We start from the raw sequence: 25239 nt of genomic DNA on the forward strand, positions 1-25239 counted from the left end.
AAGCGTGGGTTATCATTTTAATGCCAACTCCTTACGATTATGGTCTATTGATGTGGCTTTTGAAAAGGGTATGGAATTTTTCTAATCTTTGAAAGAGGACCGAGGACAATCTAGTACTCTAAAGTATTTGAATTCAAAAAATTAGGAATGAGAGGGTTAAAAGGTATTGAGTTTTCATATTAGTAAGCATGCAGATATACATAATCTAATTACATAAAATTGAAAATACATTTTCTTGTTGGTTGGTTTGTATATTTAATCATTGCACAATTCCACGGTCCTTGAACGATTCGAACGAAATTTGATATATGTATTTTTTAACACCCGAAAGGATTTAATGAGCCATTAAAATATGTCCAAGCCCTACAAAGGTTAAGAAAAGGGGTTTTACATTTTTACTTTTCTCCATCTATCTGATTGCCCCAAAGATGTTATTATACTATCTTAAAGTTTAACTTTTGAATGACATAAATTTAATTCTAAACGGCTATTTATCAAATTTAAATCCATTTTTTTAAAAAAAAATTAATTGAAACACATCTTTATGAAAATGCCTTTTATTTTCTTTGAAATACTCAGCCTATTTTTGGTTTTATTGTATTTATGACATATGCGTTTTTACCAATTTTGAAGTTACTTTCTTCATTCATTTTTACTTTTGGTTTTGCTGCAGAGCTGTTTAGATTGATTTGAGAAGAATTTATAGCATGTTAGCTTTTGATTCGTGTTTTAAAAAAGTGTGTTTTGAAGTTGTTACAATTTTTTTTATTGCATGATTTATTTTTGTTTCATATTTTAGTAACTCTAAAATTTTAATACATCCAGTTAATATACCTATGTCTTTATTTATTGGTTTTTAGCTTAAACGTATTAAATGGAATTTTATTTAAACATAAATGAATAGACAAATTTAAAATATTTTTAAATGTATGTTACTCGTTTCAAAATATGTTCACAACTAATCAAAGTAGTAAGTATTAACACATTTAAGGGATATTTCTTTCATTTTATCCCTTATTCTTTAGCGCAAAATGAGGATAAAGAAGAAATAATTGCAGCACGGTAATTACCCAGATGGTTATTATTCCGGACTTTCTAAAACTTTTAGATTTATTACAACTCTTAAACTCTGCAACCAAGAAAACTAAATTTATCATATTATTTTTTAATTGTTTGAATTATTTAACTCATAGGATAAACGTAGGACACCAGTTTAATTTTAAACACAAATTAATATTATTTGTCAAATTGTTTCTCTGTAGCATTGTTTTTAATAAGTGCCAGCTGCAAATTCTTTTTCAGTTATTAAAGAGTTTTGATGTATATTAATTATGATTTCATGATACAGGGCATAGCCTTTTTTGGCAACATGCATTCGTTTACATTGCTTTTTATTTAAATGTATATTAAGTATCTGAGCCAAAGAAACTTTAAATTGTCGTCTCCTTTTATTGTTAATGCTTTAAGCTAAAATTTAATTTCTCAAAAAGTGCTTCTATGAGTTTAAACAAAACATACTTTTTTCCACCACCAATTACATACTGTCAGATTCTAGAGAAGGGATTCATAGATATATTTACATACATATGTCAAATGCTAAAGCAGAAATGATTTATTTTATCTGGATTCTTTAGTGTAATAATTAATTAGTATTTAGTTTAAAATATTTTATGAATGAAATATAAAAACTATACTACTTAGATCTATATACCCTTCGGTTTTTGTCCATGCAGATATAACGATTAGTTTTCTGACATCCACCTGTTGTTATGTCTATTGGTTACGGATATAGATTTTAAACCTCGGTGAAGACTGAAATGGGAAGATTTAACAAAATTTCGAATGCTCTTATTTTGTAAGCGAGAAAATGAAGTAGGATGTTGTTCGAACAAAATAAAGTTCATGCCACCTCATTAGAACTGAAATTTTTTTTTATCATTTCTATAACTGCAGTCATCTTAAAATCCCTATGATGATCCTAACTAACCCATCCCTAAAAATGTTTTACCATGTCTGAGAGGCAAAATATATCGAATAAACAATGTAATTCTGGAAATATTTAGAAAATGAATAAATATATATTTTTTCCTTCTGAAGTCTTATTTGTGTTTAGATAACTAATTTTTAAATTTCAGAACTGGTATTTTAAAAATCATTTGTAAAAATGAACTATAAAGTTTGCTTTCTAACTTTTAAACAGTGCATGGTTGTTGTTCGAAAATATTCTAATTGACTTAAGAGTTAAAAGTATTTGCTTGTGCCCTTTATTCTACTAATAAAGAATGAGTCCATATCCGTGACATTTCATTTGTCCAAATATGCAAACGAAGGCATTACCGTCCAAACACAAAATAATTTTGCCATCTCATTTGCAACGATATCTCCCATTCTGGAAAAGAAACCCTCCCAAATTAATACAAAACTAAACAGTCTCCAGCTGCAGTCCAGAAGCAGCCACTGTCACACAAAAAAAGGACAGTAAATAAACAAAAACAATTCTGCTCTGTCGCTCACTCTAATGAATTTTACAACTGTCACTTCTCCCCAAGGCTTATGCATATGCAAATGTAACTCAAACAATTTCCGAGGGCTACACGCGTGGACAAAGAATGAAAAAATATATATATCCCTACTGCTCCAACTCCAAACTCATTAGAGGCAAAGACTGGAAACGTCGTTGGCAATACATTCTCCGCCCACCCCTCCACCGCAGACGATTCTCTCAACCATCCCTCCCTTTCCCTGGTTGCCTCATGCATTAAACATAGCCCTAATTCCTCAAGCGTGTGATACTGCACCGATGACCAAACTTGTGCAGAATCGCTGTGAATGAAAACGTTAATTCGTTGTAGAGTTTCAGGGGTGGTGTATGCCCGTAAGGGTTGATTCATTTTTTTTTTCAGTGGGAATGGCAATGTTTTGCTTTTGTAGTTCGGAATGGAGACAGCTCTATATTTTAGTCGTGTTTGTTCAAAACTTCACGCTAAAAAACTGTTTTCACACGTAAGAATAAATTTACGTTTATTATTTGTTCAAGCTCAGGCACAGTTGAATGGGTTAATTCTGAAACTGAATCTCCAATTTTTGATTGGAAAGAAATCTATTTATTCCTTTCATAGCTGCTCATTAAATTTTATGGTTTAAATAAATATTTATTTTAAATCTAAATTCTCCGTTAATTGGTTATGAGTTTCTAATCTGTGAATATGTTTGTTTGAAATGTAAAAGGAGAAAAACTGATTGAGTTATCGTCATTTCTTAGCTGCTCATTAAATTTTATGGTTTAAATAAATATTTATTTTAAATCTAAATTCTCCGTTAATTGGTTATGAGTTTCTAATCTGTGAATATGTTTGTTTGAAATGTAAAAGGAGAAAAACTGATTGAGTTATCGTCATTTCTTAGCTGCTCATTAAATTTTATGGTTTAAATAAATATTTATTTTAAATCTAAATTCTCCGTTAATTGGTTATGAGTTTCTAATCTGTGAATATGTTTGTTTGAAATGTAAAAGGAGAAAAACTGATTGAGTTATCGTCATTTCTTAGCTGCTCATTAAATTTTATGGTTTAAATAAATATTTATTTTAAATCTAAATTCTCCGTTAATTGGTTATGAGTTTCTAATCTGTGAATATGTTTGTTTGAAATGTAAAAGGAGAAAAACTGATTGAGTTATCGTCATTTCTTAGCTGCTCATTAAATTTTATGGTTTAAATAAATATTTATTTTAAATCTAAATTCTCCGTTAATTGGTTATGAGTTTCTAATCTGTGAATATGTTTGTTTGAAATGTAAAAGGAGAAAAACTGATTGAGTTATCATCATTTCTTAGCTGCTCATTAAATTTTATGGTTTAAATAAATATTTATTTTAAATCTAAATTCTCCGTTAATTGGTTATGAGTTTCTAATCTGTGAATATGTTTGTTTGAAATGTAAAAGGAGAAAAACTGATTGAGTTATCATCATTTCTTAGCTGCTCATTAAATTTTATGGTTTAAATAAATATTTCTTTTAACTCTAAATTCTCCGTTAATTGGTTATGAGTTTCTAATCTGTGAATATGTTTGTTTGAAATGTAAAAGGATAAAAACTGATTGAGTTATCGTCATTTCTTAACATCTCAATAAATATATATTTAATTTATTTGAAATGACAAAAATAAAATGTTTTACAATTCAAATTAAGCTGCAATACTTTTATCATGTTATATATATATATATATATATATATATATATATATATATATATATATATATATATATATATATATATATATATATATATATATATATATATATATATATATATATATATATATATATATATATATATATATATATATATATATATATATTATGAATTAATTAATCTATTAAAAATAGATTTTATAAATTAAATTCTATGCTTACTAGGGGGTAGGGCAAGCAATCTCATTTCCTTTATACGTGAAAAGAATTAAAACTGCAAAACATATGAATGATTACAGTTCAAATTAAGCTGCAATACTTTTATCATGTTATATATATATATATATATATATATATATATATATATATATATATATATATATATATATATATATATATATATATATATATTATGAATTAATTAATCTATTAAAAATAGATTTTATAAATTAAATTCTATGCTTACTAGGGGGTAGGGCAAGCAATCTCATTTCCTTTATACGTGAAAAGAATTAAAACTGCAAAACATATGAATGATTACAGTTCAAATTAAGCTGCAATACTTTTATCATGTTATATATATATATATATATATATATATATATATTATGAATTAATTAATCTATTAAAAATAGATTTTATAAATTAAATTCTATGCTTACTAGGGGGTAGGGCAAGCAATCTCATTTCCTTTATACGTGAAAAGAATTAAAACTGCAAAACATATGAATGATTACAGTTCAAATTAAGCTGCAATACTTTTATCATGTTATATATATATATATATATATATATATATATATATATATATATATATATATATATATATATATATATATATATATATTATGAATTAATTAATCTATTAAAAATAGATTTTATAAATTAAATTCTATGCTTACTAGGGGGTAGGGCAAGCAATCTCATTTCCTTTATACGTGAAAAGAATTAAAACTGCAAAACATATGAATGATTACAGTTCAAATTAAGCTGCAATACTTTTATCATGTTATATATATATATATATATATATATATATATATATATATATATATTATGAATTAATTAATCTATTAAAAATAGATTTTATAAATTAAATTCTATGCTTACTAGGGGGTAGGGCAAGCAATCTCATTTCCTTTATACGTGAAAAGAATTAAAACTGCAAAACATATGAATGATTACAGTTCAAATTAAGCTGCAATACTTTTATCATGTTATATATATATATTATGAATTAATTAATCTATTAAAAATAGATTTTATAAATTAAATTCTATGCTTACTAAGGGGTAGGGCAAGCAATCTCATTTCCTTTACACGAGAAAAGAATTAAAACTGCAAAACATATGAATGATTACAGTTCAAATTAATAATGCAAATCCTTTTTTGATAAAATATTATTAATTTTCAATGAACATGAAGGGAAATATAAGGTTTGGATATAAGTTAAAACATTATTCACTTTAAACAATATGTCATATTTTTTAAATCAAATTTTAAACTGAAATTTAATTATGAATAAAAGCTGTTTCAATATTTAATATTAATTTATAAACTGTAAATATTTAAATATTATTTAATAAACTGTTTCGATATTTAATATTATCAAAACATAGTGCTATTTCAGTTTAAGCGTCTGAAATCTGGTCAATGAAAAATGAAATCTGTAATTTGTCAAATTTTCTTTATTTTCTTTGAAAATGTTAAGATAATATTCTTTTAAAAATTTAAATAAACTTTGTAATATTTCATTGGACATGCTGTGTTCTGATAATGTATAAATGTTATTATTGTTAGATATAGTTAAAAAAACATTATATCCTTACTTTTAAATCACTTTCATAAATCTCTTAAATGTATTAGTTGAGCAACAAATAATTATATATGTTACCGTTAAAGTATTAAATCCGTTATTTTATAGAATACCTAGTTATTCCATGAAATAACTGATCGCGTCCGTTAAAGTGTAAAACTCTCTTGTATTTCATGGTTTAACTAGTTATTTCATAGAATAACGATCTGCAGCCCGTTAAAGTGTAAAATAATCTATATCTCGTACGACAAATACATTTACCTTCCACCCCTACTGCATTTATGTTTTTGTTTGTTTGTTTTAGAAATAAAAAGTGTTTTTGTTTTAGAAATAATGTTCTTTGTAATTCCAAGTGTCATTTCAGTAATCCTTGTTGTAACAAATGATTTTATGGTACGTTTCCATAAATACCATTTATACGCTGCATAAATTAGATAAATTGCTTCTTTTTCATTTTAATTGTCCATCATTAGTTTAATTTCATTTTAGATAAATTGTTTATTTTACACTTTAACTGTCTCTCATTAGTTAATTTATAGAATACCTAGTTATTTCATAGAATAACTATTTTTAATTTGTCAAATTAATAACATATTACACACTTTAACGGACACGATCAGTTATTTCATGGAATAACTAGGTATTCTATGAAATAACTGCATTATATACTTTAACGGTAACATATATATATATATATATATATATATATATATATATATATATATATATATATATATATTGAACAGCCATTCTAACTAACACGAACTTGCTAAACGCCAATGCAGAATATAATATTTTGACTCAATACTCCAAAAGTAATTCAAAGCACGTTTCATCTTTTGCATTAAAGGGAAAAACCTACCGAAATTTCTTCGATAAAAGCCTTATTTATGTAAGACGATTTTTCATAGCTAAAACAGCACGCATTTATACTTTAATATAAATGGTTTGATTTTCTTTTGACTGTCTAGCGTATATCATTATATAGAGTGATATAACATTTCAACTGTTCAGAATATTTAGGATAGAGTCTTCCATGATTTTTTTCTTTAAAATAGATTGTAATTTCATAATAATCATGTCTGAAAAATCAAATAAATGCTCAATGAATTTGAATACATTCAGTATAAACTCTTTGGTTAGAAATTTTTAATTGTCAATTTCGGCTATTTGAATTTGGTGGAATAATATTTGACGTATAATGAGAGATAATATTCAATTTCATGAATATATATATTTTTTTTATTTTGACTCTAATATAATATTTGATTTAGATTACTATTTTTGTGAACTGAAAATTAGTTGCGAAATTTTAAACAATTTATCTTCATCTTAAATATTTTATTTACAAATAAGTGAAAAGTATTTGCTTTTATTGTTTGAATTGAAAAACTGCATCATTTATTTATAGTTGCTCTATAATTTTTTTTCCTCTTTATAATTCAAAAGAGTTTATGTTGCCTAGTTGGCAACGTTTCAATTAAAAATAAATTGATTTCAATGAATGTCAGAAATCTTTTGGAAATTTGTATTGTTTGTTAAGAATACCCTTTCCCAGTTTTCACATTTTTCTCATACTTTATCTATAAATGAATTATTATTCTTATAATTTGATATTAAATATTAAACGTTTTCGAGTATTCAGAAGAATTTTTATATTCACAAACAATGATAGTTACATAACTCTTATTCATATATACATATAGCCATATCCATTGGTCACAGAATTTCTGAAACTTAATGAATATTTTATTAATGAGATTTCACCGTTTATTAGTACTTCTATCTATGAAAAGTTTATTAATAATGAATGCGTTTATGGCATTAACACAGTTGCGGTAGAAATGAAACGAAGTTTAAGTAAACCGTGTTCTCTAACACTTCGACCACTTACTCATTAAATAACACCACAATTTAGGAGGGAAACTTATCAGAGATTTTATTTAAAAATAGAAACTAGTTTTATTTTAAATATTGGTTTGCTTTAGCATTTTACTTTTCAATAAATATATCTATAACCTTAAGATACAATCTTTTAGGATCTTTTTACAATCTTTTCAGATAAAATTACAAAATAAGTTTTCTTTCAAAATGTTTTAAACACCATTTTATATACTTAAATTAATAGAGTAGACATGAAAAATAAACATTTGACTTAGTAGTGTTTTTTTTTTTGAAACAGAATCACTCCAAAAATTGGAGAGTCAGCTCCAATCTTCCCTATTTCAGATTATAGATTAAAATTTATTAATTTCTTCCAAGTTTGTCCTTCACGAATATTTTATTTACTGCTTTGAAATTCAATATCGGTATTTCATAAACGATTTCTTAAAAAAATATCAAAGATATTTTAATATATTAAAAAATATGGTCATTGGAATAAAATGAGCAATTGTTACTAAAATTGAAAGAAGAAAGTTAATGAAATAGTTACCACCATAGAAATGAACAAAAATGAAAAGATTTTCTTATTGTACTTTTTTCTATTTATTCTTATTTACTCTGCTTCATTGATTTGAGGTGTTATGAAAAACTTAATCGTCGATGGAATTTTACATTTTTGCCCTCTTATTAAAGACTTTCGGTCATTTGCTATTACTTTCCCACTTTAAGAATACTTTGCAACTGAAAACAGATGAATTTCCCCTCAGGAAGAAAAGTCATGGTAACATGATAGCCTGCTCGTTTGCTATCTGATTGAAAATTCTCGATGTCAATAACTATCGGATTTAAATAGATAAAAATAAAAGAAATTGAATAAAAGGAGAGGAAAAGAAAAATTCGAATTACAAAAATGGTTATGTTTCATTTATATTTAAATTTGTTTCATTTAATTTTTTTTTAACATTTATGTTTCAGTTACTTTATAATTTCTTAATTTAGCATTTCATATTTTCAGGTAAAATCGCTAAAAACTGATATTATATTCTACATAAGAGGTTGAATATTTTTAATTAATCGAAAATTTGAAGTCACTAAATCCTAACAGTGACTTTTAATAATTCAAACACAATTATATCTTAATTATATTGTGCCATCATCAGTTTTTAAAAGGTCGAAAACCTCCCAAAACTAACTTATAATTATAAATACTTATAATAATAAAATGATTATAATAATAAATGGAGAAAGTCTATTTGATATTTTTTTCATTCTTTACTTTTAAAATTTATTATTTTTTATTATTATTGTTAATGAATCAAACCAAATATTTTTATGATATTGTAATTTTTGGTAGAAGTTTTTATAAGGAAAGACATTTGATAAAATTAAATTGTCATGAAATAAATTCAAAACAATCTTGACGTGTAGAAAGCTTTTTATGGCGAATATTTACTTATAATTGTTTCCAAAATATATACTTTTATAAACATTGCAATATATTCTATGTAATTTATTATGGACCCGATAATTTGCCTATATCCAGCGGTTAGGAATTAGCAAATGTCCATGATTAGATGCATAATTAAATGAATAACATTAAACTTCAAATAAATATAGTTCTAAAAAAAGCTTAGAAAATGGATAATGAACAATTTATATATATATATATATATTAAAGATTATATTCCAATGGTATTCTGGAAGACGCTTAACGCTATCATATTATATGCAATCAGTCTTTTTTAAGATAATTTTATAAAAGAATTAATAAAAATTATAAATTTATTTTTAAAGAGGAATACTTAAAGGCATTTTCCTGAAAGTTTGGTGAAATTTTCAAAGAGCGTTAGTCAAATAGGAACATCAAAAAAACAGAATATTCCTTTCGGTGATGTAGGATATAGAAAATTAATTCTAACTTTACATAATGTTAAATTCACTTTTTACAAACAGATGCAGAAAGATTTTTTTTTACAATTTGGGTACACAACCTCATATTAACTGTTTTTTTCTATATTTCACTGAATAAAGTAAATACTCTTTAGAGAATTTAAGTTTGAGATTTAAGTATTAGCTCTTTACATTCATAAACAATATTTAAAGTTTAATCATAATTATAATTCAAAAGTTTTTGGTGTTAAACTAGCAGATAATGATGTTTAAGAACATAACTGTTTCGAATTTCTTTGAAGTTTACTTATGATTTATTACTTATGTTTATATTTCTTTATTTTTTAAATAAAACCTCGCGAAATTTTCTTATCCTTATTTGCTCTCAGTGCTAAAGTGCACTAGTGTAAGGTTCAATTTATGATTTCATTTATTATTCTTAATTGATCCTTAATTAACTATATAAAGATTCTCTTTTCAGGAATGTTTATGTAGTTTGTAAGTATAATGTTTGAACCATAACTCATTTATGTTATTGGATTTCAACACGTATGAAATATCTTCTAGAATATACCAGCAATAATAAAATTGTGGTCGGATTAAGCACTTAATGCTTTCAGTAAAAGATAAATGAAGCTATCTTGACTCTCGTAATTTGTTTTTCTCTTAATCTCCTAATAAATTTTCTTCTATATTTATTGGACTAAAAGATGTGTCCGTTAAGATGGGTTTGCATCCTTTTAATGATGTCTCGGATTTGGGTCTCGCACAGATTAACTAAGGAGAGTTGTAATAAAAAATCTCATTCACCAAGGGATAAACAAGAGTGTCAAAATGTAAATAAATGGTATCTGCGCTTATAATATGCAATAGCATCGAGGGAATACACAGATTCTTTTTCTTGTCAACATAGAAGTCCTATTCATGTAAATATGACCAATAAAAATTATAAATAATACTCTAATAAAGGGGTTGGCAAAAAAAGGAGAGAAGACAAATAATATATGCCCGGTAAACGTAAACAAATAAAATAAAGAAAACAATATTAATATCATCATCTTTTCCAAGTTTATGATGAAGTTGAGAGAAGAATGCTTTAGATATTTTTTAAATTGTGATGCTTTTCTGATTCCTGTAAACAATAATAATAATTTAATTATCTTTAATTAAAGTAAGCCATGGAAATTTCTTACATGTTTGGGAAACATCGAATTTCTTAATTTTTATAAGAAATTCGCTGATTGATTTTTTAATTTTATTTCTGCATTAATTTTCAACTTTGGATTATTAATAAAAAAAATGAAAGAAAATCTGAAGTAAAGATAACTATATTGACTTCAAATTTTTAAAAAATACTGTCGCTTCCTCGGTCGACCTATTTAATTTTGAACCCTTGTCCGATAATGAGCACATCTAAACTATAATTATTTTATTCAAACTTCCGTTCCATAATATGAGAAAAGCATTTGACCCTCGATATCAGATTCAATGTGCGTAGAGTTGATTCTAAGATTTCGTTTAGTTTAGTTTAGTTATATTAACATCCCGTTGTAAAGCAACACGTGGGCTATTTTGGGGTGGAACTGGTAATTTTGAACCACGCTCAGATGACGAGGACGACACCTGAGCTGGCACCCCCCACTCCATACTACACCACACTAGCGGGAGGACGTTTGGCATGACGTATTTAACGTGCAACAGACCCCCTTACACGACGGTTTTTCGGTAGAATCGGGTCTCGAACCTGAAATCCTACAGCTCAAAACCCGAGACCTTACCACCAGGCCACCACGGCCCCGAAATGATTCTAATGGTACTTCGATGGAATTGAGTTTTTGAAGTTAGAATTACAAGGTCCAAACCAAAATCAAGGTCCAAAGAAGAATGATGCATGTTTCAGAAGATTAAAGAATCAACTTATAGTCAGTAAGGATTTTTACAACTAGTATGTGCAAAGGAATGCATCGTGAGGCATCTTATAATTGATTTTAGCTTAATCCATTCTGATTGTCAATACCAATATATTTTTCCATCTATCCATCTTTTAGGCATCTATCCATCTTTCAAGTATGATTGTCGAAAAATGAGAAAAGAAAAGTACAAGACATCTTAACAAAAAGATAACAGAGTCGAAATATCCGATAATTTCTGGATGTGTCCCGCTATGTTTAAATATTCCAAAGAGAAGGGGTGGAGGATTGAAACTTGGGCTGCTGCTAATGTTTGCTCAATTAATCTTCAATTCCAGATAGGCTCTATGGAAATTAAGAAACATTTGTCAAAATCTAGCCAAATTTATATGAAATATTACTGAGACACCAATTATGCAGTCATATTCTAATTTTTTTTCCTCTCTGTAAAAGAAAATTAGGTCAACAAAGCATCACTGATGTATAATCGGATTGAGACATATGTAATCTTTCTGACATCTTTACTGAAATCGATTATCAAAAGAAAAATGACAGAAGAGTGCTCGCAAAAGGTATATTTAAACAGTTTTTTCATCCTGTCATCTTTTTTAACTCTCGAAATTAATGAGATTCATTGCTAATGTCTCCGGCGGAAGTTTGCGCTGTAATTTTGTTAATGGCTTACATGTTTGCTCGAGTGTTGTAATATATCACCGAAGTTCACTTCTTTGTTCTTCCAGATTTAAAAATGCAGATTACCGAAAACGTTTGATATATTAAGTCAATTCTTTTATAACAATTTTTTAATCGATATTTTTTTATTAAAAAAAGGGAAAATATCAAAGAAAAATTCTTACTCCTTTAAGTAAGACAAATATGAGAAAGTAATTTATTTTTAAAGATAGAACGCTAGATAATGTGAAAAATTTTATATTGCTAATTTTTTATATTTTATTAGTAGGAACTTTTTTCCCAATATTTGATATTCAGATAAAAAGGCAAAAATTACTGAATTTATGAAAGGAAAATCAAGTTACAATTTTTCACCATACACTACTTGTATTCGAAATTTCTTTTTATTTTTTGGATATTTATTTTTCCTATACTCGAAGCGGAGTCCGATGTTTTATTAATGGATTTTTTTTACCATGTCTATTTGCTGAAATGAGAAATGAAAAAAAAAAAATCTCTATATTTAAATAGTTGAGAAATTCAATATAATAATGTAATTCCTTGAACTCTAAATAAAATTCTTTTTTTCACACATTTACCTATTAACTGAACAAAAATCTTCACAAAGTTCAAAAATTATATCATAAGCATAAACATAAAAATATTTATAAGCTCTAGTAAATGGGCTATTTACATAGTAGAAATGTATGTGGCTTTTTTCTTTCATATCATACCAAAAATCATACTGATACGATGAAGCATTGAAATCAAAATTCTCTTGCAAATTTACAAGTTACTAAGTTTTAAATGGTATTGGACAAATGGAGAATCCGTTTCCTGAGATTATCTATAAGCCCAGTGAATTCTACAGAATATTTAATATTACAAAGAGTGGAGAAGTAGCAACATTTAAAATATTTAAAGAATGACAATTAAAAATCTATATAGAAAATATAAATAGCGTTATCTTTTCAAATAACTCTCCCAAGAAATTATATTTAAACCTTCGGTACAGTTTGCTATCACAGGATAGTTTGTTATTTCAGATATAAGCTTATCTAATTCAAAGAAAAAAAAAAAAACTTCTTATGACTAGAGAGTTGATGAGTGATTACAGACAATAATTTCATTTCGTTTCATAGAATAAAAAAAATCTTTTGAAATGTGAAGGTTTTATTTAAACCTTTTGATTTCATGTAATATATGAAATTTAATATATCAATATGTGAAAAACATCCATAATAATCTTAGTTAACAAAATGGATGCTTGCAATATTTGATAGATATTGCAAAAATGTTGTAAAATGCCTTTCTATTTGAGTTAAATCATAAAACAAGCAATTTTTCCAACTTTTTTTTTTGTTTGTCTCCTTAATGTTACGATGGTTCTTAAAATGGAAATTTGCTGATTTTCGAAAACAAGATTTTCTATTATTATTATTCGAATTATGTTTTGTTCTAATATAATCAAAATATTTATATTGAAAATTGAATTGATCAAGTATGAACAGCATTATAATCGAAAAACAAAACTTGTAAATGTCACACCTTCTTTTTTTACCCAGGATGATTTTAGTTATTTCCATATTTGTAGATAAGACTTAGTAAAACATTTTTCAAATATGTGCAAATATAACAACAAAAAAATCAAATTTTAGCTCAGGTTGCATTGTTAACTGAAAGTATTTTACTAAAATGGTATGACTGTTATGTACAGACAAAATTTCATGTGGACTTAGTAACTGTGCAATTATGAAGTCTGGAAAAATATGCAAAAATGCCAGAGATGTTTGATTTGATTAAATATTGAAATATTTGATCACAAAAATAAAATCATCTCCATAAATAAAATTCTTTAATCAAACATTCGTTTACTCGAAAACTGAGTCAACTTTAAATATTTGAATTTACTTTCGCTTTGCAACTATAACATAACAGAAAAGGTAACAAGTTCTCGGCTGAAAATAATATAATATGTTTCTTATTTATTAGATAATATTTACAATATACAAAATTCATTATAAAATAGAACTGTTTTAGAAATGTCAAATGTTTACGATGTTCTTTCAAACAATTCTTATGTACTTTTAAATATTTTGTTGAAAGCATTTATGTAACATAAATAAAAAATTGTACTTAAATATTATGCTAGAGTTCTCATTTTTTTATTTATTTCTATGGTAAAATAATAATTTAAATTCATTTCTTAGTAAATACGATATTGATTCATCTGTTTTTGTTTAGTCAATGAAATTAGAACAGAATGGGTTATTTCATTCTGTTGTTTGTTTGTTTCTTATGGCACTTGCCACTGACAAGCCCACTGTTACGAAGACAGCGATTTAAGCCTGAGGGGAACGTCTCTTATTTTTTATAGCAGCGCCAACTAGGGCCAAGAGTACGACTTTGCTACTCACGCATCACTCATTCGCTTGCACAACCCCTTTTTACAGGAGGGCACATTCACACATCTGACAGATAGAACAACAGAAGAACATGCCCAAACCGGGACTCGAACCCGGGACGCCCAGATCACGGGGAAGACGCGCTACCCCTATGCCAGGACGCCGGCATTTTATTCTGTTAAAGGAATTAAATTTATCTTTCATAACAATTTTGAATACTTCACTCCAAAACAGAAATTAAATTTTTCTTTCATAAGAATTTTAAGAATATTTACTTTCACGATGCCAGCTTTTTGTATAAACCAATTTTCAGCATTTTGATACTGCAAAATTGATTACAACTTTATGCATTTAAATTATGGTTTTCAAGATAAATAAAATTAAAAATTCCAGATAAATTCGGAGCTACTTTTTCCTTTAATAATAAAGGAGCTAAATTCAAATGTCTTTAAAATGACATGAAATTCATCGAGATTGTATAAATTCTAAAATTTTTGCATTATAAAATAACAAATCCATGTGGGTGGGAATTCTGAAATTTTCTTGATCTCTCCCTAATAAACACGTAACTCCCTCACATAAAATTTTGGAACTTGAAAAATGTTTTGAGCCCTACAAACTCTCAAATTTTATTTTCAGAGCCCACACATAAGCAAAGCGTAATTCGCAGAAAATAGAAGGAATCAAGTATGGACACTTTTCCGCCAATAAAATGAAGCCGAAATTTGGCTCATAATCCAAATTTTTGAAACAAGATGACATAAAAAATTTAAATTATCTAATTTACTATATTTCTAGATTATGCTGTTTATATATAGAAAAAAAAAATCATATGCCGATAGAACTCAACCTTTTGAAGAATTTTATTCAAGATTTTACCGGAATCTACACTTTTAAAGTTAAAATTGGGTACCAAATTTCATTAAACAAATTTCTGTTTTGTTTTTACATGGATGCAAAAGTACAGGCGAACAGGTGACTAAATCATCATCGGATTGGGTTCAAATTATAACAACAAGAAGATATGATGAATCAGAGAAACATTTCAAGATTTTAAAAAAGTTATAATTTACATTCTAAAGCTTTGCACCAAATTTTACCCATATAGTTCTGTTGCTACTGGCGGTAGGCGAGGATCGAACTCGCAACCTTTGGGTTCGTAGCCGAGTAACAAGACCACTAGACAAAAGAAATTTCTCATGTCTCGTAGCTGTTATCTGGCTTATAAAGCGTCACCACAGTTCTTTATATTTTGCAATTATTGCATTCACTTGTACTCAGACTGACAGACAGATTTCTTCTCAATGGATTTAGTTGAAACTTTGAGAGAAACCTACGCATTTAAAGTAAATATCACACATTAAATTCTATTAATCTATTTCAATGTGTTTTTAAATTATCTTTCCACAGACAAGCAGATATATTTACAAAAATTTCAGATTTTTGATTCAGAAAGATTGAAAACATAAAGAGTCGTTAAAATATTGTTCTTTTTTATTTTATTATTTTTTTTAATATTTACATATTTTCCCTTTGGGAATGTATACTCGAAAGTAAACGAGCGTATAAATTAAAACAGAAACGCATTAAATGCAATTTAATGTTATAACATTTAAGTTTATTGGTTTTTACAAATGGCAACATAAGCTTCTTTGTAAAATAAAATAAAATATTTCCTTAATAAATTATACTTCAGGAGAAAAAAATCGCTGAAATAAAAGCAGACGAAACAAAAAAACATGCAATTCAACAGAATAATAATTAAAAAAAGAACTAATCTAAAAATTCAAAAACCGCAACCAAAAGCAATTAAGCGATTCAGCAACTGTTAGCTGCGGATAATTATCCTGAATCACCTATCATATTTTAAAAATTAAACAATATCTTTACTCAGCAACTCTGCATTGATGAAATAAGTTAATTGCTTTTGCACCATACGTAATTTTAAAACTTTTTAGAAGTACCAAGTTGGTACTAAATGGAGATAAGGAAAGTACTTTTTTTATATTTCCCGACCGAAACTAGACGATTTATATAAAATACGATCAGACTATAAATTTGAAGTTCCTGATGTTAAACAAAAGACATGGCAACAAAAAATAAATATAGAATTTTTAAATCTTCTTTAAAAAGATTATTGATGATCGGATCCTTGCTACTCAGGATTGTGGGTCGAAACACTTTGTAATCATTTACTGGACTTTTTTGTTGTTGCCTTCATAATTTTTTTCTCTATATTTCGAATTAATTTTATTTGAATTAGAATAGCAAGGAATTTTAAAATATTTTTTAAAAAGCAGTCATTACTTATTGCGCTTGAGGTATTGACTTAAAATATTATTTTGAGAATATGAATAAAGAATTTAAACTTGTTTTACTTATTGAAATTTAGTCAAAAGTTTCTTTAAATGCTAGTTATAATTTCTGAGAAAGAAATTACGATAATGAGAACTATTTTCCAGTAACTTTGAAAAAAATAATAATAATTTTACTCCTTGTTTGATTTGCAATTTGAATGAAACTGTATTCTATTATTTCTGTCCTTGGAGCTTTTTTTAATGCACCATTCTCAGAAGTGCAATCACTTTAAATAATTTATTTTTTGAATCTTGACTGTTAATAATAGCAACAGAATGGTAAGATGTAAATTAGTTTTTCAGAGAAATTAGAAATTGCACTTAAAACAATATATATTATGTGCGTGTGTGTGTGTATGTGTGTGTGTGTGTGTGTGTGTGTGTGTGTGTGTGTGTGTGTGTGTGTGTGTGTGTGTGTGTGTGTGTGTGTGTGTGTGATGATATTTTAAACTCTAATTTAAATCTGAATTTATTTAAAAAGCCTTATCTTAATTTAGACCATAATAATTTCATTCTCTTATTTCCTGATCCAATTCCACTTTCATTACTTAATTAATTTAAGAGAAGCTTTATAAAATTGCTGAATCTGCTAAACGCCGACACATTCTAATGATCCGCGTTAAGGGCTAGAAAAATGTCCAACAAACCCGTTCTTTTTTAATAGATCCCTGTGTTCCCCTTACTTGTGATTGACATGCGTCAGAAATCCCTATCAGAATCTTAATAATATATTAGCACTGTAAAAAAATATCTTCCCTATCAATATCTCATGTTATATAAGAGTAAATGTTCTGCGAGGAATAATGCATTCATCTCTTCTTCCCCCTTCAACTTTTTTGCAGCGCAGAGAGCGGACGTGTTTTGTCCGCGCCTTCTTGTAAATATATTATGCCTTCCCGGGATAGATTAAAATGAAAATAAAAATTCAGCATCTCTTCTCTGACTTCAAATCTGTCAAGCTGTGCTCTTTTAAAATAGAGAGAGAATCAGCAGATTGTAACAGAGTTCGATTATGAAAGCGTCCAATAAAATTCAAACATTAATTTCCCTTTGTGCAATCAGAATTTTGAATACATTATATGAAATTTGCTGTTTTAATTATTTTATATACAAATAATATTATTTTACATGAATTTTTAATATTCTGCAATTTTATGTAGTATTCTTAGGTGCAGTTATTCGCTTAAATGTCAGGCATCTGAGCCATATGAACATTAAATTATCACTTTTCTCATTTATAAGCTCAGATCATTCAAACGCTATATAAGTTGGGAAAAAAATCAACCTTAATCTACAAACATTTCAATAATTTTATTGATCCTTAATGAAAGCAGTATGAGCATTTATTCCCAAAACGAGGTCTCATTTGTTTAAATAATAAAATCCCAAAGTGTTTAAAGTTTTGAATGGCTGTGAGCAATATCTGATTGAATTTCGATCCTAAACAAATCAATTATCTATTTATAGTTTATTATTCAATGAATTCCTCATGATATACATGAAAAATATATAAAATACCTCTATAATATGATTCTTATGTATACATAAAAATTTAAAATCATATTTTGCAAATTCATTCATTCCTTAATTACTGATTGAAAATATACTCAAGTAAAATGGATAACTAAAACCAATTAATTCATAAAATAATTACAAATTTATTTCAATTCTTAAGGACTATAGCGAAACACAATTTTATAATTTCTGAATCAAAATATTTTTAAATATTTTCGAATGGAATTTTTAAAGAATTTAAATAGATTTATAAATGAGTTACCTTGATGATTCCCCCATTATAAATAGATTTATAATGGAAAAATCTTCAAGGGCTATAAAAAATAATTCAGAAATTTAAAAAAAGGAAGAGTAAAACTCACACGCACGGTCACAAAATTACTATCAAGGCTAATTTACGGTTTTCTAAATGAGTTTCTCAAACCATTACCTTTAAATGCAAATCGAATGATACTTTTTTTTTCTCTTTATCTGCAATTCTTCTAATTATATCCGCTTTCATTAAATCATATTCTTTCTTTTTCGTCACAAGTCATTTTGAAATTTTGAAATATACATAAGTTAAAAAGAAAAGAGAGAAAAATAAAAATTTTCCTTCCGATGTATTTAAAAGGTAATAAAATAATGGAATGTCATGCGCATCTTATTTCAAAATGGAATTACGAAATATTTATTGTTCATGGAATTGACAAAATAAGCTTTTGTAATAAAGATTAGGAAATTGCTTTACTTGCAACTTGTTTTGATGTGTGGAACTACATTTTTAAACCCTCTGCAGTCACTTTGTAAATTTCCTTAATATTAATGTAACTTATTTTGGATAAGTATGTTAATCACGTCCTACAATATACATCTTTCAAGGTGACAATATACATCTTTCAAAGTTCGAAACACTTTACCGGGCATACTGTTGACAATTCTTGGCCATAGGTATTTGCCAATAATTTTCAAGCTTGTGATGATATTTAATAAATTCAAAGTTAATCGAGGTTTAAAATCTCATTCAATAAATACTTTGCAAAATGAATTGCAAAGGATGTAATACTAGATCGTATATAGCCTTTGCAATTTACTTTGAAATTAAAAAAATATTTTTCAAATGATATCAGTTTTATTGTCATGCAATTTGTCTCTTTACTTTTTGATAAATAATTGAAATATTTGAGTAAATTTTGCGATAATACATTTATTATTCTAACGTAACTGTATTCGATTGTGATGATGTTAAGCATCTATTTGCACTTTCAGGGATATGAAGTATGCAAAGCAAAAATATTGTATTGATTAAAAAATTAAAATTTGATATTTTGACAAACCACCATGCTTCATACTTCCCAGACAAAGAAAAATATTTTTGGAAAGATGGCTGTTCGTTTGTTTGTCTGGGAACATAATAATTCAGAACCTGTTTGAGCTGCGTGGTTGTAACTTGATATATGGATTTAATACCTTTTATGTGCATTCCTATCAAATTTCAAAAGAAATCAATTCGACGAGAGCCCGAGTGTCCGGGGATTCTAGTATAAATAAACACAACAAACACAAAACTTAAAAACGTAGGTGGATGAAATTATTACAAGAAAGCTTTTATAGGGTCGAACCCCCCGACCGAAGACTCTCCGCATGTGTGGTGGCTTACACACATATAAATCTGCCGTAATCACAAAGTCCTCCTAGTCGAGAGTAATACCACTTGAGGTACTGGTTCAAAGGGGATAGTTCTCTGATTCAGGTCTAAATTACGATCTGTGGATGAGTGAATGAAATGCATGAATGAAGTCCGACCCGTAAAAAGGGTTGTGACGCGTGAATAGCTAAGACGTACTCTTGGTCGTAGATGGCGCTACTGAAAAACAAGAGCCTCTTTCTTGGCTTAAAATCGCTGACTTCGCCAGCGGGCTTGTCTATGTAAAGCGTCATTAGAAACAAAAAGCGTTTATAATGGGAATTATAATCAAATTTTAAGTCAAATCAGTGAAAAATTTAATCGACAGTCAGTCGATATTTTCTTATGCATACAAAAGCGAGAACTCAAAACCCAATAATTTCAACAAAATTTGACATATTTTTTCCCACTATACTTGTAGCTCTGTACCAAAGTTCAATTTCAATCTAATAGTGAAAAGTACATTTTCGGTTCTCTGTTTCTTGTGTATTAAATGCATGCACTGAAATGAAGCATCGAAAATTGCACGCCATAATTTTAGACTAAAGATTTATCTCTCGCAACTATTGCTCGCCAAATTCATGCAATTAATATACAAGTATGATGTATCTTTATTATACTAAGAGAACCTCCGGTGTGCATTTCGAAATGTGGATGAGATGCTTCCGGCATGGTGATTAGATCTCGCCACCCTGGAGGGTACACAAATGGGTGGGAGTTCTGTCTTCTGCCATCGAAGATGGGACGTTTTTTCCTGCGGGGAGGGTTGTACCGAGGTCGGTGATGGCCCTTAGAAATCAATAAATAGTTCCCGCCAGTGTTGCTGTTGCGGTAGTCCGGTCATTCAGTAATTTTTCCGTGTTCCTTCCTGACGGGTCGGAAGGGTGTTCCTTCCTGACGGGTGATTACTTATTATGCTAAGAGCACACAACTCTCATTTGTGGGACTTTGGAAATAAAAATATGAGCAAGTCCATGGCATTGTCCAAGGTCATCCATTTTATGCAGGGGAGAAGGGGATAGCACTTTTATTAGAGAATGTGCAGGAAAGTTTTGGTGAGACCATTCCTGCTGATTTCTCACAATATCATCCTTAAAAGTAAGAGTTAGAGACGTATCAGAATATTATCATGCAATCAATTTTCGAACTAGAAATCGTAACTCTTGTGAGTATTTTCTTATTAATGATCACTTTGTATTTCAAATTATTTTTCTTTTTATTCGAAAGCAATTTGTTTAAAATTTTCATGTTTAGATTACGAGCAGAACTCGAAAATTATCAACACTATTTCCTTTCAAAATGATAATCTTATATATTGCTCTCGGAATGGCTTGTTGTACTTTTAATGTTTAAAGTTCACGGATTTTAACCTTCGGTATTTTAGTTTAAATAAAATTGCTCTTAAAATAATGAGAACCAGTTTACCACTGCAAAATGAAAAAGATTTTTTTTTTTTTTTGCAAGGTGAGAAAGATTTATTTTTTTCTTTAAAAACTATCATTAAATAACACATTTTAATGAGGTTTCTCATCATATTTTGGTTCTATATATTTAAAAATGCTTATGCTTTCGGTGCAATTAACAGTTGGGATTAAATGCTTTTCTGAATTATGAGATAATTATGAAAAATTTTAAATGAATACTCAAGTTTTAATTTCTTATTGTTTGCTCACTTTAATTATGATTGGATGAATTAAAATTTGAAGTATTTTGAAACTAAAATAAGATTAATCTAACATGAGACAGATTATAATCAGTTTTCGGATAAGTGATAAATTAGATTAAACAAACGAAGAATAGACTTGGAATGAAATATAATTCTTTTCTTCTGCAATTTTCTTATTCTAACAAGAGAGATTCGAACTTGTTGAAGTATTGAATATCTCATTTTTTATGTGTCCATGGTTATCTTTATTTTATCAACATGATTTAACTTGATGTTTTATTTTTGTTTATAGTACTATTTATTCATTCAATTTTTCAAGAAAAAAATAAACACGTTTAATTTTGCATTAAGAATATATTCACTCCTAGAGATATATATTACTTATATAAAAATAAATACGATAGGAAACTGGAGGAGAAATATCTGAAGTTTTACATAATTTATCTCTTTATATTTATCAACTTTACTCACACTTTTAGCAAGCATTTTTCACAAACATTTTAATAATTTGATTTTTGATATAATTGTTAAAACTTTGTGTTCTTTACATTAATTATTATTGATAATACATTAATTCTTAATAGTAAATGTTGCCTTTTTTATGAATTTTCATCAAGTATTGCCTTTTTTCATAAATTTTCATCATATAATAGTTCAAATGCTTGAATTTTGTTTTTCCAATAATGAAAAGGGAAAATATATTAATAGAAACTATTAACATTCATTACAGCTTTTGTTTGAGTAAAGTTTCTGTGCCTGTGCTATTGTGAAAAATTCAGTTACATCTGATATGCCTTTCAGAAAATTGTATTCATCTTTAACAGCTGTTTCTTAAAGAAAAATAAGTAATATTTTCTTATTTGAATTCTGAAAGATGCGGCTAATTTCAGGGAAATAAAATAACTTCTTTGCAATAGAAGTAAAAATTCTTATTAATTCTTTCATGTGATACAAATGCATCGACGTGCCCTATGATGTTCGAGACCCGATTCCACCTATGACCCGTGGTATACATTAAAAACACGTTTTAATGTACACGACGTGTACATTAAAACACAGTACACGTTTACGGTGCACATTAAATCCATCGAGACTAAACGTGCTCATTAAATCCATCAATACTAACGTGCTGGTGTGGCGTGGAAGTATGCAGAAGGGGAAGTGCCAGCTCAGGTCTCGTCATTGTCATCTAACTGCAGTTCAAAATTACGAGGCCCGTCCCAAAATATACTTAATGTTGCGTTACTTAAAAGACGTCAATATAACTAAAATGACCTACCACAATTTTCTCTATCTAGCTATTTTTATTTTGTAGTTTCCTAATTGTGTCTCCGTGTTCACTTTTATTTGGGCCAACCAGATAGAGAGGCCTCCTCAGAATTGGATTTCTTTCAAAATTTGATAAAAAATCTGTAATTTTATGAAAAATCAAATTTTATTTGTCCAGCTCAAAGTCTTTTTGAGTAATCATGCTCACGGGGATGAACAGATATAATTCCAAAAATGTGTTTTTTGGACTCAGTAAGGTCTGAAACTTGGAGATTTATCAAAAATTCGTATTCGAATTTTTTTGGCAATTAGAATGGGTTCTCTTTATATATTCTTCATGTGAGGAAACAATGAGTAATACGTGATTACCTATTTACTCAGTTACAATTTAGATAGATTTGACCTGACCCACATTCTTTCCTTTTTAAAATATGCTAAAGGAATATGTATAAAGATATACGCGTTTACTATAAACATATTTCCTCTAACGTGGAATATACTCCACGTGTTTTAAGGAATTTTACTGTACAAATAAATTCAACTTTAAATTAGTTCAAACTTTTCAATCTATTGAAACATCCGTCAAACCATTGGCGTAAAATACTACAAAAAACAAATATATATTCTGAATGTTGATTTTTTTTTACATTTAGCTTATAATTAAAAGAAAATTCCAATTTCGCAAAAAAAGCTGGAATAAACTTTATATTTGATACCATTATTTTAAGCAATTGTTTGTGGTCATGAATTGTATATGAAGTATGTGACAATTTCATATTTTCCTTTCAGTCATCAAGCAACGGTTCGACCCCCAGGTGTACGACGACTTCGTGGTACGCGGGAACACGGCAGTTTTGAAGTGTCATCTGCCCACATTCGTCAGAGAATACGTCGCCGTCGATTCCTGGATCAGAGATGATAAACAGATCCTCAAAAGAAATGACATGAAAGGTAAGAATCGTTTCCATTTCTAATTCATTCGAAATGTTGCAAAAAGAATGTTTTAAAAATTTCTATTATTGGTTATTTTTTAAGCGAAAAATAATGAAATTTCTAATAAAATAATTCTTTTTAAAACGGTTATTCTTTTAGTTTACGGTATGTGACTAAGTTGAAAATAAATATTTTGAAAAACGTCTGAAAATATTTATATTTTTGAATATTTTCATACAAAAGTTTGAAAAATCGTCTATGAACCAAAATATGCCAGTTAAGTGGCAAAATTATTTTTTAAAAATTGGACAATAGGACCTTATTTTGGCTAACAAGAGGCACAAATCAAAAAAAAATCTTCTAGTTTAGAGGTTTAACAAATAATTTCCTAAAAATGCCGCAGATTTCTTAAGACATACGATATCTAGTTCCTGAACTATAAATAAGATGTATTTCTATTCATTCTTTAAATATTGGGGTTCAAATGATAAATAATACGAATTTTTCGATTCTTTCACATTGTAAAGCAGTAAAACAACAATAAAATATTTCTAAATAAATAGATGCTTTATTCTCTAATTCCAGAACTACAAAATATATTGAGAAATTAATATACCAAATTTGAACAAAAAGTAAGCATTAGATTTTAATTTATGAGATTTTTCGCCAGGAAATTTTATCAGATTAGAATTTGAGAAAGTAACATCTAAAAATATAAAATAGCATTAAAATGTATGTATATGCAAACATAAAACCAGTAACTCCCAAGAAAATAGATTTAGATTCGCAATTATGACGGTGTTATTTTTAAAAAAAGCTGTTCAAACATAAAGAATATTAAATTTAATAAAAACTTCAAAATTTCGCAAAATTCGGCTTTCTAACGTAATTACTTTTAAAAATAAAACTTAAAAAAATCAGATAAATAACTTAATTCTAAATCGATGGTTAATTTTATATGACTGGGTGGCTAAAATTTTACAAAATATTGAGAGCTTTTTCTTTTGCTAATCGTAAACAACAAAATCTGGACTTTCAAATGTAGTTTCGTACTAAACCATCTCA

General features: G+C 27.6%; 1 protein-coding gene across 2 annotated transcripts in view; it reads left to right on the top strand.

Moving 5' to 3' along the window:
- Window positions 1-25239, top strand: part of LOC129957478 (cell adhesion molecule DSCAM-like) — a 538584-nt gene that overhangs the window by 323480 nt on the left and 189865 nt on the right. For both annotated transcript variants that reach the window (XM_056069803.1, XM_056069802.1), the window contains exon 3: window positions 24031-24192. In XM_056069803.1, the coding sequence (XP_055925778.1) occupies window positions 24031-24192 (162 nt within the window). The remainder of the gene's footprint in view (window positions 1-24030; window positions 24193-25239) is intronic.

Source organism: Argiope bruennichi, chromosome 11 (genome assembly GCF_947563725.1).
Source record: "Argiope bruennichi chromosome 11, qqArgBrue1.1, whole genome shotgun sequence".
NCBI lineage: Eukaryota > Metazoa > Arthropoda > Arachnida > Araneae > Araneidae > Argiope > Argiope bruennichi.